The 24,402-nt window shown below is 35.2% G+C and overlaps 1 protein-coding gene across 1 annotated transcript in view; it reads left to right on the forward strand.

Moving 5' to 3' along the window:
- The window catches only part of LOC119084638 (neurotrimin-like), a 187,926-nt gene that overhangs the window by 113,418 nt on the left and 50,106 nt on the right, over positions 1-24,402 (forward strand). The window contains exons 4-6 of the mRNA XM_037194706.1: positions 7,481-7,734; positions 15,775-15,891; positions 16,012-16,105. Of these exons, the coding sequence (XP_037050601.1) occupies positions 7,481-7,734; positions 15,775-15,891; positions 16,012-16,105 (465 nt within the window). The remainder of the gene's footprint in view (positions 1-7,480; positions 7,735-15,774; positions 15,892-16,011; positions 16,106-24,402) is intronic.

The raw sequence follows: 24,402 nt of genomic DNA on the forward strand, positions 1-24,402 counted from the left end.
ATTTCTAGTGGTTACTTGTCCCCTAAAGTAAAATTTAGCCGTTAAAGATTCTAATAAATTTTATTTTTTCAAAAATGTGAGGTGCTACAAAAACGTTTCATATGAATTCAGCTGTTATGTTATTATTGTAACGTAATATCGTGTGTTGCCGATGCGTTTTATCAGCATCACCTAATGACAAAGTATTAAACAGGGACTATTTATGGGAAAACATTTTCTCAAATTTTCTTGAATTTTCACATATTTTGCTAGATTTTCCTATTTTACTTAATAAATCCCAAATATTTTGTAAAAGAGTTCACCTACTGTTATGGAATATTATGTGCACTTACTGGCCAAGGTCACCTCGACTCAGCAACACCGGTTACAGTGTCTGCACTGGCTTCGTGGGCGACGTGGGTACACTTAAAAAGTTCATTCATTAATGTTGAAAAAGTGGTTTCGGATGGATCGCCGACCGGGACAATGCCTAGTGTACTGGTAGTACTCGACCTCCTCTACAACCTCATGCCAAAAGCTAAACTTAATAATTTGACTCTCAGGAAATAAATGTCAAAAACGAAAATGTCGAACTTTCGATGTTAGAAAACCTCGGCAGACACACCTTTTGGACCATCGGTTTCTTTGGCAGTTTTGTAGAGTTTTTAACGCTCTACATCCTGCTAGAACATTGTTTTCACAAATACTCTCAACTTTCCGAGTTATGACCATTTGAAAGTTAAAGTCGTCCGGGGGAACTTCTTCCCGGGCACCTTCGGATCCATCAACCATATGCCTGGTATTAGTTTTCAATGATCTACGTTTTCCGCACACAGGCTATCGCGGCCCTTAAAATTCTAAAAATTCGATACGCCCTATTACCCATCGTGATACAAAATGTCAAATTTACATTACGTCCTTGTTTGGTTATTTTTATTTTGCCGAGAGGAAGGTTTGTAGCCAGAGCCGAAGCCGAGGCTATAATACCTCGTGAACAAAATAACAATCTCCAAACAATTAAGTATTTTACTTGTGAAGCCCAGCGAAAATGATAATTATCGCAAGAGTCAACGGTGTGTCCCTGCAAGTACTGTACAATGTTTTCCCAAAAATAGTCTCTGGTATTTCAATTATGACAAAATGTGAACTCATAAACAAATTTGAATAAAAAATGAAACAAAAAACGATGAAACTCCCCACTAGTATCAACGAACATTGGAAAACGCGAATTCCATTGTCATTTATCTTTCTCTGACTTTAATCACTGGCATTGCAATGCCATAATTTCATCTAGAAATTAATATTGGCTTTGCATCTACAAAAACGTTTTAGTACTAATTGAAAAATGGAAATTTGCATAATGAACACAAGACGTAATAATTTTTTTTTGGTTCTGTGTGATTTTTCACCGAATAAAAACGATGTCCCAAAATTTAGTTTTCGAAATAAACTGTAAAACAGCAAAATATAATTTACGGTTTCGAGCGACCTTAATTTTGTTTGAAATATTACACCAGCACTGCCAAGTGGTAAATAATCTGGTTTGTCTTTAAGTTCATAAATCATTTTGTTTATTAAGTTACAGTAATTTCGGGTTGGCCCAATTGTATATACATTGACTCATAAATGTAAACCGATTTACAAATTATGACATAATTTGACTAAATACATGCGGCTCGTGTATATTCCAACACTTTACGATCTTTCTGTAGAATAATCACATTTTCAAAATGCTAAATCTAATTGTACGTTTTCGACTCTCATTTCGAAAATGCCGAAAGTTGGTATCTATCCTTGATTATATTTACGTGGCGTATAATAATTTACTAGCCTCCATTCGTCCATATATACATGTTATATACGGGACATTATATTCTATTCTATTACAAAGGATACTTTGTAAAGGTTAGAACATCCGTGGAATATCCTTCCAAAGTGTGTATAGACAAGGGTGCATAAATAAATTTCTTAAGTTGAAAAAGCTATCTAAACAAACCTATTTTATGTGCGACTGTCAGAAGTTTTAATGCTACAACGATATAAAATCTGTGGAAAATGAAAACATTTATAGCTGCATGAGAAGGAAAGAACGAAAAAACGAGCCATCAGAACAGTCGGAGCGTTTGCTGCGACTGAGCCCCGTACAAACCCGTATATCTATTGCGTACGTGACCCTAGTGCGTCTGTCACCCTACTTTGATCGTAAGCCTATTGCGCCGGTTAATGTAGTTAAAGTAAAATTATTATGTAATGTGTACATCTTAGAAATTGCGCATAGCGCAATTACGAAGCCCCGTACGACGTTCCTTTCCAATAAAACAAAAATTTCAAATATCCCTAAAATTTTAATTTATTGAGTATACATACACATAGGGCCCTAGTATCGGCCTCAGTCCGAGGACCCAAATTTAAATTTTTTTTCAACCACATTCTATTCGGCCTTTGATTACCTTCCAAATGAAACAAAAATTACGAAAAACGGATGAAATTTGCTCGAGTTATATGTAAAATACACATAGAGCCCTAGTAGCGGCCTTAGTCCGAGGACCCAAATTTAATTTTTTTTTCAACAACATTCTATTCGGCCTTTGATTACCTTCCAAATGAAACAAAAATTACGAAAAACGAATGAAATTTACTCGAGTTCAGTGTAAAATACACATAGAGCCCTAGTAGCGGCCTTAGTCCAAGGACCCAAATTTAATTTTTTTCAACAACTTTCTATTCGGTGTTCGATTACCTTCCAAATGAAACAAAAATTACGAAAAACGAATGAAATTTACTTGAGTTCTATGTAAAATACTTAACAGTGGCCTTAGTCCAAGGACCCAAATTTAATTTTTTTTCAACAACTTTCTATTCGGCGTTCGATTACCTTCCAAATGAAACAAAAATTACGAAAAACGGATTAAATTTACTTGAGTTCTATGTAAAATACACATAGGGCCCTAGTAGCTTTTCACTTCTAAGGCCCTAACTCACGGTCCACTCACCCGATTTAAAAAAAACTTTTTTTTCCTTGATTGGTATTGACAATACCTATCATTTGCCGGGTCATTTACATTTCCATCGTTTATTTTGCCATAAATATCACCAAAAGACCTTAAATCACTTAGGTGGCCCTAACTCACGAAGGGCCGACCCGAATATGCCCATCTTCGAACTTAGCCTCACTATTTTGACTATCTTTCAGGGGGAAAAAAAATTTTGAAATCGGATTTGATTTACTCAAGATATCGACGTGACAGACAGACGGACAGACGGCCCAAATTTTTATTGCGGATTCGTCATCTATGAACATAGGCAAACACTTTGCCCTTACCGTCTGCTTCGAATTCCATCAATTACACACGGCATCGTAATCCTATAAGCCCCTTCGTACTTCGTACGGGGCTAAAAAAATCAGTCAAATAAAATAAAAATAAAAAGGACTCACTTGGTTGTACAGTTTTTTTTTCTTGTCTGTTTCTCGGTTTTTTTTTCCTCTGCAGTTTATTTATTTTAAGGAAGAAAACTACGCTACACCTAATTTTATTTTCCTCGTTTAGTTGATTTCCAGATACTATATTTCACTCTAGTGGCTCGAGTATACACAATCGTCTCACACTGGCTGTACCATCTACAAGAAAACGAAATAAATTTCAAATTTAAAGCTTTTCAGTTCAGAGCACATCAGAAAAATTATTTTTACAAAATCAGCTATTTGCTTGGAGTGCTTTATGAAATGTTTTAGTACGACAATGATGATGATGCTAGCGAATATACTATGCCATACCATTGCATGTATTTCAGATAAGCCATACAGGAAGTTATTTATTGATTTTAGATGGAAACAAAGAATATTTATGGATATTTATCATTAATAGTTGATGTTATTAGTACATTACAACATATCCTATGGAAATGGGTCGTAAATACACGAATGTGAGTCAGGGCATATTATTGGTAAATTCGTTTACCGAAATTATGTTGACTTGGGTCAAGGGTCTTACGCCGGAAAGTGAGTGTCGGTAACCAATTTTCTTAATTGCCTGAAAAGGGTGGTAAATCAACGGCTCGAATAAAAGAGCCTGCAACTGAACTGTATTTTCTATTGGTTTGAATTTTAAATGCCAAGCCTGATGCTCAGATTCCGTCTTAGCGTTGAAAAAATGCTCAACGAGCCAAATCGCCAAGATCGCGATTCGCGAAACGTGCAGCGAGTGAGAAGTAAAAGTTTCTAATACATTCGCTGGTTCTTTTGATCATTCGACCTATCCGTACTTTCATATTTCCAGTCAAGTCCTTGTAATTCCATCAATTTCTAGTATTTCCTTTAATTACTATTATTCACCGGATGCTCCTCCGTCAGGAGACACCAAATGTTTTTATATTTTACTATGCTGGTGCATGTAATAAGGCTATTACATGTATAGACAATAGCCTTTACATCACTCGCATAGTAAAACGTCGTACTACACACGGAAAATAAAGTGATATCTCGTATCACGATGAGTAAATGTACCTCGGGCTAAAGCCCTCGGCTACTTTTACTCATCTGGATACGAGATATCACTTTACTTCCCTTGCATAGTAATGTACTATTTAATCGATGCCACTCAGAATTCTAAACGAAAAATTGTTAAACGACATGTCAAAGTGGCTAAATTGCCGCCTCCACGATGCATTTTTTTAAACTATTTCCCGTGACATAATTTTTAATCGGTAGACATCTTAGACTAATCATAATTCGTCTAAGGTTTTTATCAGTGTAATTCTCTAAATAACTGAACATTTTCAAGACAAAAACAATTTTCAGGTAAATAATCTGACGAAAATGATGGAGTTTTGAGATTTTCTCTGGTTTTCGACCCCTTACATGAATTTTTTTTTGAGTATCTGTTTTGGACGTTTGATTTTAGGCACTTTCGCATGTAGCAACTCGTGAAATTGCCTAAAATCAATCGTAAAATTTCTTACTATTTTCCTAATTTTTGTTTTATTTAGAAGGTAATCGAAGGCCGAATAGAATTTGGTTTAAAAAAAATTTAAATTTAGGTTCTTGGACTGAGGCCTGAGGACTGAGGCATATAGCTCGAGTAAATTTCATCTGTTTTTCCAGATTTTTGTTTCATTTGAAAGGTAATCGAACACTAAACCTCTTTTCAATTGTTTAAAGAGTAAACGGAGAGCAAGCGGAGTATCAAGGCTTAAAGTTCATAGACGTTTCCAGTCAATAAAGTCTTTTCGGGTGTCATGATATTTTGGCACAAATTTTGAAAGTCCCTTAGCGAATTCAAATTTTGCGCGAAAATATCATATATTGGGAATCACTTTCAAAATAAAAATATTCGATTCCGACGGGCTTTTTTGCATATTAGTCGAAGGAGAAAGCTAGAAATCAAGAAGAATTGGACTGACTAAACTTATCTTCGTCTCTATTATTGTTTATCGAAACATTCATTAAATACTTAAAGGGATTATATTCATACGTATCTATGTGGTTGGATACTATAGGTAAAACAAACAGTTATGTAATGAAACGAATATTATGGAATCGACTATAATCCTTAGGGCTGATTATAAAATGAACAAGAAATGCTAGCATACAGATCTGTTCTGCCATGAAAATATCATGTTTTATACTTACAATATATTCATGAAGACTATAATATTGTCAATATTTTTGAAATAAATATTTGTGAAAAAGCTTTAACATTTTAAGTTGATTAGAAAATCACATTGCTGGAATTTTGAAGCTTGCTGGTAGTAGTTTGTAACATAACAACAGTCGAACGAAGTAATAGTTGTCGCAGGATAATAGATTTTTGTGGGTTTCGTTTACGTTTCTATGAAGACGTAACATGTATATATTGAATTGCGGACATTATTCTTTGTTATTTGCGGTCTCGTTCGTTTTTTTATTAGATTTTCTCTCACAATGTAGTAGATCGTTACATAACAGACAAACATGTAGGTACCGAGTGTTCGATTAATTATGTGAACGAATGTTACGTATGCACACTGACTAGGAACCTTTTGGTGGGTCAGGTCGCTTGACTGGAATTATTTGCTCAATAGACATGGAACTCAGAATCCCACTATAGTTTGTCCTTTCGTTTTCCCTCATACAAATTTTACTGACTTGTCTAGCCTAATAAAGTGATCTGAAATGGTTATTTATGACATCGAGTGCGAAGTACTTTATTAGCCTCGTGTCATAATTACACATCGTGAGCCTAACAAGGTGCGTAAAGTTTCGATCTGAGAGACAGTGCAATGCAATTTCATAATTCCTCAAAAGTTTTAAAGAATTATTTTTGCCAACATCTCATCAGGCCATGGTGACAGTGGCAAGGAAACAACTATCCACAAGTGACTAGTCATATCCTGTTGCATGTACAAGTCTAGCGAATCATTAGCAAAATAAAAGTAAACTTTAATTCCGCTTCATCACTAGCCATGCAGTGACATGCGAGACATGTGGTCTATAAAGTTTGCAGATTATGCACGTTATGATGCTGTGTTGTATAATAGTTATTTATGTAACAAGAATCGTATGAAGGTCGGACTAGATGTCAGATTGCTTATCCGAGACGATTCCGAAGTTGGGAAAAAGTCGTGTGTTATAATATACCAGCATACGATTCGTCGTGTTGCATACAACGTTTTATGCAAACTATTGCGATAAAGTCCTTTGCTAATCCTTTATCGCACTAGAGCGATAAAATCCTTTCATATAACATTGCCCACAGGCTGCGTACTTTGCTCATATCATCACTGAATTACATGAAATAATCCCGGACTACGGGATGAATACAAGTGATAGATAAGTATCTGAGACAAAATTAATGGCCATTCAGTGCAATGTTCTCATTCTGAATGCTTATTTCGAATTCGGTATATTTCTAATGCTTAAAATTAATTTTACTGCCGAAATTGTAAAACAATCCGCTGAATAGCGAATAATGTGTGACATAAAGGCTAATGCAATCATTTACGAAATCCGTCCGAATGTATAGTTAATTCATTCATTATGTTTTGAACCAACTCGTCTGGAAGACATATGTTGTTTCAATTTGAACCGTGCATTGTTGAGCAACACTGGAGGCTATTGCACGCCATGTTATGCTTAACCAACAACTGGATTTTCTGAAATGCAAAAATAAAATTTTAAGTAAATATTGTTGAATGCTAGGGAAAGCATTTTAATTGGGAATAAAGCGAAACCACAACATCAATTTGCAATTCACAGTACTTGTAAACAGTCCAAGGAGTAGAGACGACCAAGTTTTTATGTACTTTCGATTAGCTTAGCCGGTCTGCCTTTTTACAATAGATTGGATTTGTTTGTTATTATCAAAACTAAATTTAATTTAAGCCGAAAGAAATTCTGCAATTCTAACCGTTTGCATTCACGCGCCGTGTTCCTCTCTTTACTACATGAAATGAATGTCACTAAAAATTACGCTGATTCCTGTGAACCAATGATCTAATCACTTTTCGTTTCCTTTTCTCCTAGGATTCACATCACCTCACCAATCATATACCAATGACACATTTCACTATTCGTCTCGGCCCAAACAGCAGCAGCTATTTCATTCCACTTCAACGGAAAACTTTGATTTGGACTACAACAGCAACGATAAGGAGGTGATTAATAACGCATTAAATCGTGGACCATATTTTGACACATCGGCATCGAAAAATGTGACAGCACTAGTCGGGAAAACAGCATACCTCAATTGTCGGATACGAAATCTAGGAAACAAGACGGTAAGTTCAACAATAATGTCAATCAGTGTTGACACGCACGGTTGGTTAGACAACCAAGAAATACAAAAATTGAATGCTGCACGGTGTGCACACTGTAATTTTAATTTTTTAAAGTGTAGATTTGAGGTATTATCTGAACCGTAGGTGTTCTAAAGCTGGGCCTTATATTAGAAAACTTTTCTTTAAGGCCAGGTGAAGGTGCTTACATCGCAATGTAAACATTGCCTTAACACCTGGCACCTGGCCTTAACAATTAGTGACATTTAGAGAAATTGGTGAAACTAAGGGAAAATAGAGTGAAACTTAGTTCTCACAAAGCAAGCGAGAAAATGGTTATTTTCTCCACTCAGCTGAATCTTCAGAAGCCTTTGTTGTGAAAAAGTGCTGTCATCGGGAAGAAAAGTAGGAAATTCCTTGGTTAACAAATAACTATTATTCTTTAACCACTGAAGGTAATGCAAATCCGCAGGAACTGATGGAATCGAAATTTCAGGTGAATTTGAGGACAGTGAAGGGTCACTACAGTGTTGAAATACTTTTCCAGCATTCCCACATTCACCACATAGAGTTCTATAGGAACCGTTGGCGCTACACGAAACAAAATATGACGCTGCACTGAAATTCACCAGAAACTTGGGCTCCGTGTGATCCGCTCAAGATTTGCATGACCTTCAGTGTTTAGAGACTTTGAGGTGACTCATGTCAATAAATCTGTATTGACGAAAGAGATTCATGTGTGATACACGTCATCATTTGTGAATTACCTTTGACCCACGACCCAACGATGTGCTTTCAAGTTAATAAGTGCGGAAATTGTTTATCCTTTTCCCTTTTCTCTTTCAGCAGATTTCATTAAAAATTAGTTTTTCCAATCGAAATACTTTTCAAATTAAGAACTTAATCAACAGAGTGTTAGTGTAGCCTGAAGGTCGATACATGGAATGTGCACTTTAATAAACTTTGCAGTGTTTAAGTAACTCATGTGTCAAAAGGTCACGAACAACGACTTAATGCTTAAATAAAGCTCTCAACTAATTCTTGTGAAATAACAACTTTGCTTTTTCTCTAAACTTTGCGTCGTTCAGTTTATCACCATATAAATTTCTCATAACAACAAATGTTTTCGTATTACACACAGCTTTTCGTTTTCGAACGAAAATGAAAAAAAAAAACTTTTCCACTTTTCCTTCGGAAACACATTCAAAGTAAATTTTCCACCTTTTTTACACACAAAATATCGTTGCTGATTTAAAATGTTGCTCTGAATTGTATATATCCATGTAACAGAACATGGACTTTAATTACATTAAAATAAGACGAAGAAAATTTCTGGACGAACAACTATGGGTTTAAATTTATTTTCAAATTGTTAGTTCCATTATATTATTTCTCTCCCGACGGTGTGTCTTTTATATCCATTCTGAAATGTTTCGAACACGAAAAGAAAAGAAATTACTTTCAAAGAGCTTCATTATTGCATTCAAAATTTTAATGAAGGGTGGCGTGTTATTTGCATTCAAATTGAAACGGGGGAAATCTATCGATTTCGAAATTTGAATGGAGTCAGTTTAATATTGAAGTTTCCAGCATTATTCCAGATATTATAGTTTTGCGGCAACATCCTAGACAGACACATACAAAAGAAAAGAAAAAACACCCGAACGATAGCTCGCCAAATTAATCGCAAATATAGCGTGATTGGCCTCGATTTCATGCTCCAACGGTTATACCATTTTGATAAATTGGCAAAACTAGACCAAAAGAATCTAAATTTTTTAATTTTGAATTTCTTACTATTAAAATGGAAATGGCACGAACATACGTAACCCGTGGTTATTTCGAGCTTACGTTCCTAGAATCCTTTTCTACGTGTACTCTGGAGTCTATACTTGAAAAAATGGCGTTTTACACTCTCTAAGTGTCATTTTATCGATATCAAGACTAATCGGAGTTATTTTTGCAAAACGAACGTGAAAACACTCAGTGCTTTTTCTACTACAAATATATATGAGAAAATGGCGTTTTTCTGACGCTTTGTTTGATGACAGTTCGGGGGAGAAAATGTCTATTTTATTTCCTCTTGATTTGATGGGGCAGAAAATAGAAATTTTCTTCCCGAACTGTCAACTTTGTTTTTGTATTGAAAATTTTTGTTGAAATTTTAACTCGAATGATCCCCTCTGGTAGTATAACTTCGTTATTGTTGGAATTTCCTAAATTTTCTAAAATATCTTATTTATAAAATACGGGTGAGGCGAGAAAATCAAGGGGAAACTTCGCGAGCAAATACTGGGACAGGTGCTATTTGCTTGTGGCACCAATAACCGTCAGCAGACACCAATAGCCGTCAATAGTTACCAATAGAAGCGAATAGCCACCAATATAAGCAAATACTCACCAATTGGACAAGATTTGCTCGCGTAGTTTCCCCCTCGGAGAAAATCGAACAATAGTCTTCAAGATCGACTGCAGGACGACTAAAAACGCGTATTATACTCTCGAATGGGAAGATAAAGAAAAATATTATCAATCAACTGGGTGAAAACGCTGTAGAATAAACAACATTGAAAAAAGCAATTACGCGAGGCTTATGAATTAAATTAGAAACAATTTTCCACTCAGATGTGAATTATGTTGGATTTTATTCATTTGTTGGGTTTCCTGCTTCTCTTAGTTTTTATACAAATTATTTTCATTTCATTACTAAGCTGTTGTATTGCTTTGTTCCGACCAATACAATAAGCAATAAGTATAGTAAGCAATACAACAGCTTAGTAATTTAATATTACCAGACCAGCAACACAACAATTCGAAATTAATTTTCATTTCTTTCCGCTTCTGGTCCATGTCATCTTGCAAGTTTCTAGAATATAGCAAAAACATAATTTGCCTAGCGTAAAAATAGCTGAAACAACCATTTGCTGACTACAATCGATAAGAAATACAAGAGATTAAGTTCCGATTTTGAGTCCATCAGAAGGTAAAATTGTTCATTTTATGTAAATTTAGGACAATTTGTGTAAAACGTATAGAAACCACTTCCACAAATCTGCCACAAAACTTTTAACTGCTCTTCTGATACACTCATATCACCGAAGTAATGTGAGCAATCGATGTAACAATTCACTTAACTATAAATGCTAAAATATTGAAGTTTTGATGGAGGAATGTAGAACATCATTGAGTAATATAATGAAAGCTACACACAACGAGGAACAACTATTTGAATAATGTAATGAAAGTACACACAACGAGGAATAACTATTTCAGCAAAATATATTAAGATTGTTTGTATCTGCTGTGTGATGCAAGGTCGTTTAATAGTTATGTAACTGTCGCATGCTGAAAGTCATTTTTTTAGCGAATAAGAGGTTTCCAGCACGAGCAGGAGTTCAGGAATCGAATTAGCTAAAAATGACATTCAGCATGCATTAGGAACAATGAGGTTGATAATACGCATGTCGAAGTTGCGATACTTTAATACTATAGTTAGGAAATAGTATTTTATGCAGTTCTGTGACGAAAGACATTGTTAATTAAAAAATCATTTGTGACGTCTTAAAATCCCAATCTAAGGAGAATAGTCATAGATTAATCGACGTGTATGTTTAGCGAATTATGAGAAAAATGTAACATTTAAAATTTTCATAGAAAATACAATTGATTTTTCTCATTATTCGCTTAACATGCACGTCGATTAATCTATGACTATTCTCCTAACATTTTCATCACACGAACTACGAAAATTGTAATTTTCGGTTCCCAAATGGGAAGCGAAAGTAAAAAAATGCAAGTTATGTATCGATATCGGTTAATACATAATGCGAAAGTCTATGTATATAATGCGAAAGTCGATGTACATAATGCGAAAGTCAAATCTTGTCAAGATGTTTACTTTGATTAATATTGAACAAACCGTGCGCCAGTGCTCTGATTAATGTTAACATACAAAGTTGATACATATTGATGACGAATAATTCAAAGGATATTGTTGTTGTTTTTTACGTCTGATTGTTGTGATGGTTGATAATAATAACATTTTCTTTTGCCAGGGGGCTGCCGCCCCCTGGACCCCCGCAAATGTCAGCATATTTTGGTTTAATCCATCATAGTACAACGCATTTCTTCGAATTTATGTGCCTCAATTACAATTTTCGTAGTTCTCGTGATAAAAAGTTATGTGGATCACACGGGACGACGTAAAGAAATTCAACCTGTGCGATTGCGGCCCTTGCCTTCGGCGCGGGCAGCAACTCTCGCACACGGTTGAATTTCTTTACTTTCGTCCCTTGTGATCCAAATAACTATTGCATCGTATAACAGTCTCTCAGGACTGCAACAGTCTGAGGGAAGACAAACAATATTACTGTAAAACATTGTATGCAAACACGAATCACAGCCTCGATCATTTATCATAAAAGGAGATCGAAAGACCATTGGTATTTTTCGTTAACCTTACAATTGAAAAATTGTTGTTAGCAATAACCGCATCCAATTTACTCATACCAATGCATCGAGTTTAATTTTATCAAAATGTGTGCACTAACTTTAAATATCACTTGCAGTAAATAATTAATGGACGTGTCACTTAGATATATTGTGAATAATTTATAAAATCCATTGTAGTGTCTAGGCTATGAGTAATACTTGATGACTCAGACATGTTAAATTATTTGCATTCCACAAATTCACATGGTTCTACGAAAGTTGACTAAGTATGGTACTTAGCGTAAGGTATGGGTACATTGATGCTTTCGGCTCACACATATATCCATTTTATCCATTCTTCAGCATAATCTATATACGGTGTGACATTAGTCTTAAAACAACTTTATTATTTAAGTTTTCCACCAAAAGTTTACTTTTTGTGTCTAATCGGAAAATCTTCTACAATATTTCCATATATGCAGATTTATGCAAAGTTTCATCCGAAAAAGTTAGTTCTTTAAGTTCTTAAATAATAATGTCAACCATGTAGTGTGCTATACATTTACTTTGACATTTACGTGGCTAACTTTCGGCGGTGAGTGTACCAGATATTATTTGAATAATACTGGGAGAATGAAAGCCGTTAGTACATGTAAGATGTACGTTCACTCTGAAATGCTTATAATTAATGACTTACCCACACAATAGAAAAGTTAAGTGGGTCAATCTTAACACTTAATGTAAAGAGAAAAGAGTTTGTCTTTAAAAGTGTAGTGAAAGAATTGAACGGAAATTTACATCAAATAGAGTGGTGGAATTTTGACTAAATCTTTTTTTTACGGGCCGGTATTTTATTTAGAATTCAAATATCTTTGTTCATTTCATTTTACCGCCTGCCACATGCGTAAGTTTAACATTACATAGCAATTTCCACTCTGCGAAAACGATCGTTTACATATGGAATATTTTGGGTTCATTTTTCGTGAATTTTTATGTAAAATTCACACGGAAATGCTACGGAATTGATTAATTCGGAAACAATTTAGTGATGCTTGTAAACTCCTTCGTGTATTTTTGAGCAACTTGCTTCGATAATTGTTTTTCAACAAGTGCACATCCGAGCCGAGGGCGAAAAGACAGTTATACCAAAGCTAGTTGCTTAACAACATAGTTGGTAGTTTGATTTAAGGCCCGTCATTGGGAAATGACAGGACAGTTTCCCGAAAATGTTTGCAAAAATTTATCACCGAAAAAATTCAAAGAAGCTCACCTCTGATACTTTCCATTGTATTCGGGCATAGTCTCTTTATGTCGCCAAGGCATATTTGAACGCTAAACACTTTTTACTCGATGCAAAAACAAAAAGTTTTTTTTGTTTTGTCGCGACAAAAACACAGAAAATATTTCGACACAACTGTGACACTCCGCTACCTGTAAGTACTAGAATGAATGTTTGCTGTGTTCACTTCGGCGGTAAAATATTTTCATTCAAAAAAGTGTCGGACATTTAAAAACAACCATACTAGCGTATACATTTAATAATGCTAATCGACCATTTTTTTAAAGCTTTACGAGAGCTCAGCGGACATTCTCTCAACCATGGGAGAGCATTTATTAAAAATTAAGCCTCTCGTAAGACTGCGTTGAGCGTAAATAAATGTTCGTTTCTCTTTAGTAAGCTAAGAAGACTTCGCTGAGTCTAATTATGGCACCTCTTTGAATAAAAATATCGGCTGAGGTCGAATAATTCTCCGCTGAGCTTTAACGAACCTCCGCTGAGCTCTAATAATTCTCCGCTAGGCTTCAGGAAGTGTCCGTTAGGCCTAAGCAAGTTGCAGGAAGGCTTAATGGAGCGAATAGGACACTCAGCGGAGATCTGCCAAAGCTAAGTGGAGTCTTATTAAATCATAGCAACAATTATTAGGTATCCGCTGATGTTTATTGAGTGTTCGCTTAGCTTCATTGCCTTACTACTACGTGCTAAGGTCTGACGGACTCTTATTGAAGCCTAGCGGAGAATTATTAGAGCTCATTAGAGGTTTGTCAAAGCTCAGAGGAGAATTATTAGAGCCCAGCGGAGGTTTGTTAAAGCTCAGCGGACAATTATTCGACCTCAGCCGATATTTTTATTCAAAGAGTTGGCATAATTAGACTCAGCGAAGTCTTGTTAGCTTACTAAAGAAGTGGGAGAGGTTACAATTTTAATAAATGTCTACCATCGTTGAAGGGTCGGACACTTTTTTGAATGAAAATATTTTACCGCCGAAGTGAACACAGCAAACATTCATTCTAGTACTTATAATAGCGGAATGTCACAATTGTGTCGAAATATTTTCTGTGTTTTGTCGCGACAAAAAAAAACTTTTTGTTTTTTCATCGAGTAAAAAGTTTTTTAGTGTTTAAATATGCCTTGGGGACATAAAGAGACGGTGCACGAATACAATGGAAAGCATAAGAGGTGAGTTTCTTTGAATTTTTTCGGTGAATTTTTGGTGATAAAATTTTCCATACATTTTCGGGAAACTGTCCTGTCATTTCCCAATGACGGGCCTTCAGAAAATTGTTACCTCATATAATGATCTCTTCATTAGCAGCATCCAATATTGCAGATGGTTATCGCCAATGAAATTGTCGAATGTTATTTCTCTTGATTTATAAAAGATTTTAACACAAAATGTTTTATTTCGTTAGTTTTACCTCGATTTTAACAGCACTGCCCCCCCTTACAGGTCTACGAATCCCGTCAATGATTCACGTCTTTTTGAAAGACACCACATACCGTCAACGAGCTTTTCAGAGGCTTTCCAAGACGCAACTTTATAACCGATTCAATCAGATGTCATTGTTGTGACCAACAACCTGATGAAACGAATTATTTGTGTTGCGGTTGAATTTCGAACCCACAACTGGCAATTCAATAATTCAATGTGAAGTCTCGACTAGCTGTTAGAGCCTGTAAATTACGCATGTTCATTCAATGTGGTCGAACTATTGAGGCTACGTTCGAAGATATAGACATATTCGGGTCGATCCTTCCTGAGTTAGAGGCTGCTTAAGTGTTTTAAGGTCTTTTTCAAAATAAATAGGGCGACGGATGCACTAGGGTCTCGTTCGCAATAGATATACAGGTTCGTACGGGACTCAGTCGCAGCAGACTGTTCTGACGGCTCGTTTGAATTAGCATATTTGTAAGCTTCGATGTTATGTAATTGAGGTACAGCCCCTTATGGCAAACGATATTTTTTCCCACAATTCACACATGTAAAGTTATTGAACCGGAATAATTTCAAGCAGTGCATTTCATGCATAAATCCATACAAGTGCGTCTTACGATTTACATAAATGATTGCATTATTCAAACATGTTCCACATAAAATATGGTTTCAGATTAATCACCTCCGTAAAGCATTAGTTTACCGTCTACTCAAATTATTTTATAGTTTTACGATAAAACGGAAAGCTCAATCCATAATGCTGTGCTTAAGATTTATTTCGTAGAGATAAGTTTGATACGATGGTGCATTGATGTAATTAGTTTCCCGTAACTGTAAGGGTTCTCGACAACACCTGTGCATTCTTGGAATGAAATTTTGTTGCTTTTTTCGTCAATAGGTGACGTGGATTCGACACAGAGATCTACATTTACTCACTGTGGATAAGACTACATACACATCCGATCAACGATTTGTTAGTGTGCATAACCCTCAGATGGGCGATTGGTCATTACAGGTAAATAATATAAATGTTGTGGGCCTTCAGTTGTTTTCGGGATTTTTGTGTTTATTAAGAAATGTCGCTTTTGTTAGTTAAAACATTGATCGCATCTTCTAAACATATTTAAATTTGTAGGTGAGGTATCCACAAAGGCGAGATTCAGGCGTATACGAGTGCCAAGTCTCAACTACACCACCGGTTGCTTATTCAATGATCCTGTCAGTCGTTGGTAAGTTTCTCAGCCTTAAGTATGGTTTCCACTCAATAAAAGATACTCCGTGAGAGAGCCATGCTAGAGCTAGCTGTCAAGTAAATAAAGCAACAATTGAAAAAATTCAATTTTGTCTCTCACACGAAGTACTTTTTGGTAAGTGGAAATCAAGCCTTCGTTTAGCTTACGAATGGTTTTACCACATTTGACATTTTCCTCATGCTAACTGAATTTTAAACCTTTTTGATTAATTCAATTGTTTCTAAAATCTAAAACGTGTAAATATCAAAACTGACTTGACGAGTATGTGATTCTGTTCCTAAGCCGAAGGCGCCAAAGTAAAAGTAAAAGTTTGCCACTGAACGGAACACAGACGCTAGGATATAATTGAAACGAATGGATGACTCAATTCTTGATAAAATGCAATTCAATAAAAGTATACTCTATAGGTATGGTCTAATGTCAAAATTTGTATGAAGCGGAGGAAATAGATTTTATATAAACAAACTCACCTTTCACCTTTAAATGACAGACCATCCCTGGGAATTGCGGGAAATGGTGAAATTTGAAAATTTACTAAAAACAATCGAACAAGAATCATTTCCACGGTGATTTATTTGTTTTGAAATTGTATCGAAAGTTGTAAAAAGTTCATTAAAAATATGAAAACTTTAATTTTTCTAAAATCATCAACCGATTTTAAGATTTTACTCTGTTCAGTTTAGCTCCAGAATTTTATGTAAAAAAATCCAATGTCCACTTATTGAACGAATGAAACGTGAAATACTTACACTGAAGAGTATAACAATTTTCAAAAAATACTCAACACATTTATTATTTTTGATTAAACTCAAAACTTCTTAGAAAAATATTTTAAACAACAGCTCTTATGAGTTTAGAATTAATATGGTTGAAATAATAATAATAATAATAATAATAATAATAACTTGTATAAAATTCAAAAACATTTCCTGCGAAATTCGTTCTCCATTGAATTTGGACGTAAAATTTCACAAATAAAAAAAAGTGCAGAAAAATTGGAATCAGTTGATATTGACCAAATGGCTTTTTGTCAGTTTCACGATTTCTGTAAATATGATCGCTAAAAATCGTTCATAAATTTGAGACATCAATTCAACATCAAAAGATTGAACAAATTCATGCACATTCGTTCCAAATTTGAAAAGCGAATTTGCTCACATTTTATGTCATCAAATTTGAGCAAATTCGTTTCGCATCATTTGAAACGAATGTGCTCACATTCGCTCAAAAAATGTGGCGCGAATGTGGCCACATTTATTTTGAATTATTTTTGAAAATGCAAATTCACCAATAATATTGAATAATTCATGAAAATGATTTGCGAATCCGTAAAGTACAGGTCAATATCATTCTAGATGTGCGTCAAAAAAATCCGAAGTTAGTTGGTTCATGGGCGCATTCGTTCGATGAAGATGGGCGAATGTGCATTTTTTGGGCAAATTCGCTAAGTCTCACGGACGAATTTGTATTTAAAAAAAATATTTTCAGAATTTTTTGTTGTGTCACTAGATTGCTATGAGCCTGAAGTCTTCGGATCTGCAAAAATATTTCAAGATTTATTCAATATTGTTGGCGAATTTGCATTTTCAAAAATTGTCATAAAAAAATGTGGCCACATTCGTTTCAAATTATTTGAAACGAATGTGTCCACATTTGCCTTGCAAATGTGATCACATTCGCTTTCAAATTTGAAATAAATGTGAACGAATGCGAAATATGTTCTTTGAAGCAGAATGAATTAAAATGGTTTTTGAAGCATACTAAGATTGTATGTTAGAAATAAGTTTCAAGAATATAAGCTCGAGTGTTGGTTAAACACGAATTGGTTAAATATATTTGATTTTTTTGTGGTTAATTACGTTCGAATTTTGGGAGCACAATTTATTTAGCCTGGTTTCTCCAGACAAACACTAGAAAAAAATGTTGGTCTCATGAAGATGGTGTAAATACTAACTTTATTCAGCGTGAGTTATACGTAATTTTTGAAACAAAAGCTTTTTACTTTTGCTTTATAGATTGAGAGTTTATAGAGTAAAAAACGAAATTAATTAATTGTTTAATGTACGGTGCAAGTTTTATCATTCATGTTTCGTTGGTTCTATTAGTACCACCGTTAAACTTGTGGGTATACAGGCGTATACAGGGCTCAGAAACGATAGAGTCTACAGTAAAATTAAAGAAGTCATCGGCTGTTTCGTTGATTTTTTTAGACAATAAAGTTTACAAACGTTGAAGCTCTATAAATCAAAGAGCTATATCGAAGTTACAATAAGTCTCGAAATGGATTAACGTTATGAACCTTTTTGCTGAGATTTAATTTTTGTTAAAATACCAAATATAAACATTTCCCGCAACTCCCTGGTTTGTACTTTCATTGATACAATAAGGGATGTGACCCACCCCTAACTAAAGGTGTTATTATAAAGCTCATGAAAAGTAGTTGCTTTCGCACTAATTTATTTTACCGGAAACGGATACACATTTAAAGCAAAACGTTTCCGCTAAAACGTAATTTTTAAGATTACCGCCGTCATTTTATTTCTACTGGGTCATCTCTTCTGCAACTCACGTCCCACCAAACGACAATATTGTTGTTTGTTTACATGATTGGTCATAAATTTTTTTTCATAATTTTGGTTGCTTCGACGAATATTTTAAGTCAACCGATAAGTGAACTGTTAAAAACAACACAAGAAGCACATTTCCTCACAAAATCTGAATTAAATCACACCGAAATCACCGAAATTATGACATTTTCACAACAAACACTACATTTTTGTGTTGGCGATTTGACGTTTGAAAAACTATAATCATGTTCCGATGAACGACTTTTACGATGATTTTCTTCGTTAAACCATATTTGACTAAGTTCAAGGTGGATGTGATTTGGGTGTGAAATTGAGTGGGAAGTGCTATTTTCATAGATTTTCTTTTTGTAAAATCTTTTAAATGAGACAATATTTTGAGGATGCCCGATGTACGAGTTTCTTATTTTTCGTATTTCTATTGATATTTGACAAGAAATCGCGAATAAAATCGATAAGCCCCTCCCTTATTGGCGTCTTTTAATTTTGCTCGTTATTTTGCCTACCAGCTGTTATTCAGCTGGACAAAAAGTTTTGTGTGTATTGTAAACAAATATTGAAATTTGTGTTGACTTTGCGTGTCCATGGATATAAGTAGAGTAGAAAACGTCGATACGGCGCAGAAATTTATAGGGAGAGAAAAGTAAAATACAAGTTTTCTCATTTAAGAGTTGTTGTAGTTTGTATTTTATTCCGAAAGTATTTCGTTGAACAATCGAAAATCTAGATCTTTTATTCCTAAATTCTGGCCAGGCACGCGCTCGCGCTAAGAATGAAATACTAAAATAAAAAATCGAGATTTTCATTTGTTAAACAAATTTTGTGTGGAGTCATTATCAAACCACAACGGCTCTCAAAACAGATAACTTGTCGAGTTTCACTTTTCTCTCATCGTATGAAAAGATATTGGAAAACATGTTTCGTATGGGAAACATGTTTCGTATGGGAAACATGTTTCGTATGGGAAACATGTTTCGTATGGGAAACATGTTTCGTATGGGGCACATGTTTCGTATGGGGCACATGTTTCGTATGGGGCACATGTTTCGTATGGGGCACATGTTTCGTATGGGGCACATGTTTCGTATGGGGCACATGTTTCGTATGGGGCACATGTTTCGTATGGGGCACATGTTTCGTATGGGGCACATGTTTCGTATGGGGCACATGTTTCGTATGGGGCACATGTTTCGTATGGGGCACATGTTTCGTATGGGGCACATGTTTCGTATGGGGCACATGTTTCGTATGGGGCACATGTTTCGTATGGGGCACATGTTTCGTATGGGAAACATGTTTCGTATGGGAAACATGTTTCGTATTGGAAACATGTTTCGTATGGGGCACATGTTTCGTATGGGAAACATGTTTCGTATGGGAAACATGTTTCGCGTGTATAGATTAAACCAGGTGGTGCAAATTTGGAAGTAAAATTACAAGATGTACAAAAAAGTTACAGTTACACCTTAAGAGTTGAAACACAATTTTGGATTTATCAGATTTTTAATAAAAGGTCATCGATGTAATAGATTCAATGTTTCGTGGGAGAATCAAAATATAAAAAATATAATTTCCGCCTCTTGAATGCATTAAAAATTAGTAAAATGCCGTTACACCAATACATTGTTACCGAACCTTTCTTTTAAATACCATTGCGATGGGGTTTTTGTGTAGCTGCTTCTTGCTGTACCTTTGTCAGAGTTTTCAAAAACAATTTTTTCTTCCTGAAGTACCAAAACCGTCACATTCACTCACCAAATTTAGTACCGAACATTCTCCGACACTTTTTTCTCTCAATTTTCATTCCCGCTTATGTCATTTTCGATCCTATCTTTATTCTTTCCCAGATGTGTCATGTACTATAACAAATGAAAATGCTACACATGTGATATTAAATGCGATCTCGCATCAGATTTTGTGATATCGCATGCGATCTCGCATTATATTTTGTTATGTCGAATGTTATGTCCATCTCGCATGTGATATTGTGATATCGCATGAGATTTTGTGATATCGCATACGATCTCGCATGTGGTATAGAGATCGCAGCTGAATATGGCGTGCAAATCTGTTGTTATGTTTTGTTCGGAATGTGACTTTGGTACTCCAGGAAGAAAAATAGTATACATACCACGGATCGAAAAGGTGTGTTTTAGACCACGGTGGTGAAAACGTCCTTGGTCTCCGCTCCGCTTCGCGTCGCTCCATCCCTGGACGTTTTCACCACCTGGGTCTAAAACACACCTTTTAGATCCTTGGTATGTAACATACTATTATTGACTCTACCCACCTCCTACGTAAAAATTAATTAACAATAAAGACCTGATCTAATTCCAATTTCACATCAGCAAACAGTTTTTTTATGGACTGCAAGAAATTATAACTGGGATTTATCGAATTAAATCCGCTTCGCGTCGCTCCATCCCTGGACGTTTTCACCACCTGGGTCTAAAACACACCTTTTCGATCCTTGGTATGTAACATACTATTATTGACTCTACCCACCTCCTACGTAAAAATTAATTAACAATAAAGACCTGATCTAATTCCAATTTCACATCAGCAAACAGTTTTTTTATGGACTGCAAGAAATTATAACTGGGATTTATCGAATTAAATCCACATGGAGAGTATCCATTAGACTTCAATATCAACAAGCGATGTTTCAATGACTTGACAACATCAGCATCAAACACCTTCTTACAGCACAGAATTTTCTAATAAAAAATCCATCATCTTCCATTAAGTAGAAAGTTTAAAATAAAAACTCTTAAGAAATTATATTTCTGCACATAAAAGTGCTGGGCTTTCACATCTCATCTCCATAAAAAAAAACAATGTTCCATCACAGCATCGAGTACGCTGAAAGGCATTAAGCGAACTGAAGTGCGATATTTTCTTTATTTAACATTTTTTTCTCTCTGTACGTTGCTTAGCTTGTCATCGTTTAAAGTTGAATTTCCTGTCAGAAAATATGTTTCATATAAACACGATAAAACTCTCATTATAAACGCATTTGCCGAATAATTTGCATATCTGTTTCCATGCTTTTGTGTATTGAAAATGCTGTGCCATTGAATGGTTTAGAGAGTTTTGTGTGTGCAGGCAGGCATTGAGTATAATATGCAAATGACGAAAATACATGCAAATTTATGTTGTACTGATAAAAGCTTATAAACATTATAGACTTTAGAGAAAAAGCTCGTTCATATTTAAGTGCATCGATCATGAAATGACAACTGCATCACTCCACAGTTAATTGTGCAATGAGTAAATCCACATTATATATATTCGTAATGGAAATATAGATAGATAATATGTGTAAAACGACAATAGAGAGATACGTTAAAAATGTATATATGTCACTACACACCTCTATACCCTACGTGCATACCACTGAATTGTGGATAGCGTTTGCATAAAATAGACGTATTGGGGATGAACGGAACATGCACATAATGGTGCTAGCATAAAATGGATAATTCCAGTTGAAATTAATGAGAATTCTATTGTGTATGGGCTCTTGTGGACTTTGAGAAGGGAATTAGATAGAAATGGTGATGGGAAAATAAATGTTTCTACTGCTAAACCATAACACTTCGAACACACAACACAAAATTACTGCCGTATATGAAGCATCATGGTTACAGTGTATTCAATTTTGCATTCACTCTCGGACATTTTTATTTTCAAATTGTTACTAGAGTATATTTTGTCGCTTTTTTGTCTATTATTCGTTTATTAAGTAGTGAATTTTACATTCGAAATCATTTGGTCGATACGATTATCTTTATGAAATTCGATGCGAAAATTTAAAGTATTCGGAGAAAAAAAGCTGAAAATATGATGGAGCTCCAGGTAAAACCGAGAGCGAACCACTCGATTTGCAACTCTTTTTCTGTGCAACTCATTTGCAACTCTTTCCGTATTCAACTCGTTTTCAATGCACTTTAAGCATGAGCAGTACTCTCAAGTAGACAGTGTATCATATACATTCTTACACTGCGAAAATTTGGAAAAAGTTTTAAAACAAAATAGTTGACAGCTGTCTCTCAAACCACTTTTGCTTGAAGTGCGTTGATTTGATCAACTAAACTTTAACTCATCGTTTCAAAAACATTTATTATTTATTTCTTCCACGTACTCCGTAAGAGGCGTAAGGGCTAGTAGTAATTTCGCGCCGTATGGGCGCGAAATTACACTATTAAAGTAGGAATCTCGCGCCACGCGAAATTCCTACTTTATTAGTGTAATTTCGCGCCCATTAGGAATTTCTTGGTGGTAGGAATCTCGCAACGTCTCAGTTGCGATGCAGGCATCCTAACATTTTGTAAAAGGAAAATCCACTTTTTCTGAGTAAGGATACCGATATCCTTGATACATAATACGTGTATCTCAGTTGGGATACCGGTATCCTAACGTTTTGTAAAAGGAAAATCCCCACTTTCTAAGAATACCGGTATCACTGATACAAAATACGTGTATCTCAGTTGGAATACCGGTATCCTAACGATTTGTAATAGGAAAATCCACACCTTCTAAGAATATCGGTATCACTGATACAAAATACGTGTATCTCAGTTGGGATACCGGTACCCTAACGTTTTGTAAAAGGAAAATCCACACCTTCTAAGAATACCGGTACCCTTGATACAAAATACGTGTATCTCAGTTGGGATACCGGTATCCTAACGTTTTGTAAAAGGAAAATCCACACTTTCTAAGAATACCGGTATCCTTGATACAAAATACGTGTATCTCAGTTGGGATACCGGTATCCTAACGTTTTGTAAAAGGAAAATCCACACCTTTGAAGCGCCATCCAGCGAGTATTAAATGAAACACTGTTTTCAAAACCAAACTTAATGTTCTTTATTTAAATAACAGTATCTTTCAACTCTTTTCTGCTACGAATGTTACAGCTGAGTCTTATCCCAGGATAGGAGGGCTGTGAACACTCGCTCGGTCTACACCGGACTGATCTTTCAAGAATGTATGACTTAAGGTCGTATAATCATAGATAGTTAAGTTTAGCGAATTATAAAATAAATGTGTTCATTGCGTTTGAATAAATTCTATGTTAAGTACGTTTTGTATATGTAGCATATCTTTTCATATCATAATCTCATACATAGTGTTACATACAATATCTCTGAGATGAGATGCGCTATATCTGATCTTGTGTACTTTGTACAAAATCTTATACGCTTGCGCAGTTCGTTATAGTAGTTTTCTGATAGATTGACATATACTTAAACTGTTGTGATTATTCAGTTGAAACATATTCATATGAAGAAAGATATTCTCATTACACCTTCTAAGAATACCGGTAACCTTGATACAAAATACGTGTATCTCAGTTGGAAAAACGGTATCCTAACGTTTTGTGAAAGGAAAATCCACACTTTCTATGTCGGGATACCGGTATCCTTGATACAAAATACGTGTATCTCAGTTGGGATACCGGTATCCTAACGTTTTGTAAAAGGAAAATCCACACTTTCTAAGGATACCGGTATCACTGATACAAAATACGTGTATCTCAGTTGGAATACCGGTATCCTAACGTTTTGTGAAAGGAAAATCCACACTTTCTATGTCGGGATACCGGTATCCTTGATACAAAATACGTGTATCTCAGTTGGAATACCGGTATCCTAACGTTTTGTAAAAGGAAAATCCACACTT

The sequence above is a fragment of the Bradysia coprophila genome, unplaced genomic scaffold (assembly GCF_014529535.1).
Source record: "Bradysia coprophila strain Holo2 unplaced genomic scaffold, BU_Bcop_v1 contig_87, whole genome shotgun sequence".
In the NCBI taxonomy this organism is placed as follows: domain Eukaryota; kingdom Metazoa; phylum Arthropoda; class Insecta; order Diptera; family Sciaridae; genus Bradysia; species Bradysia coprophila.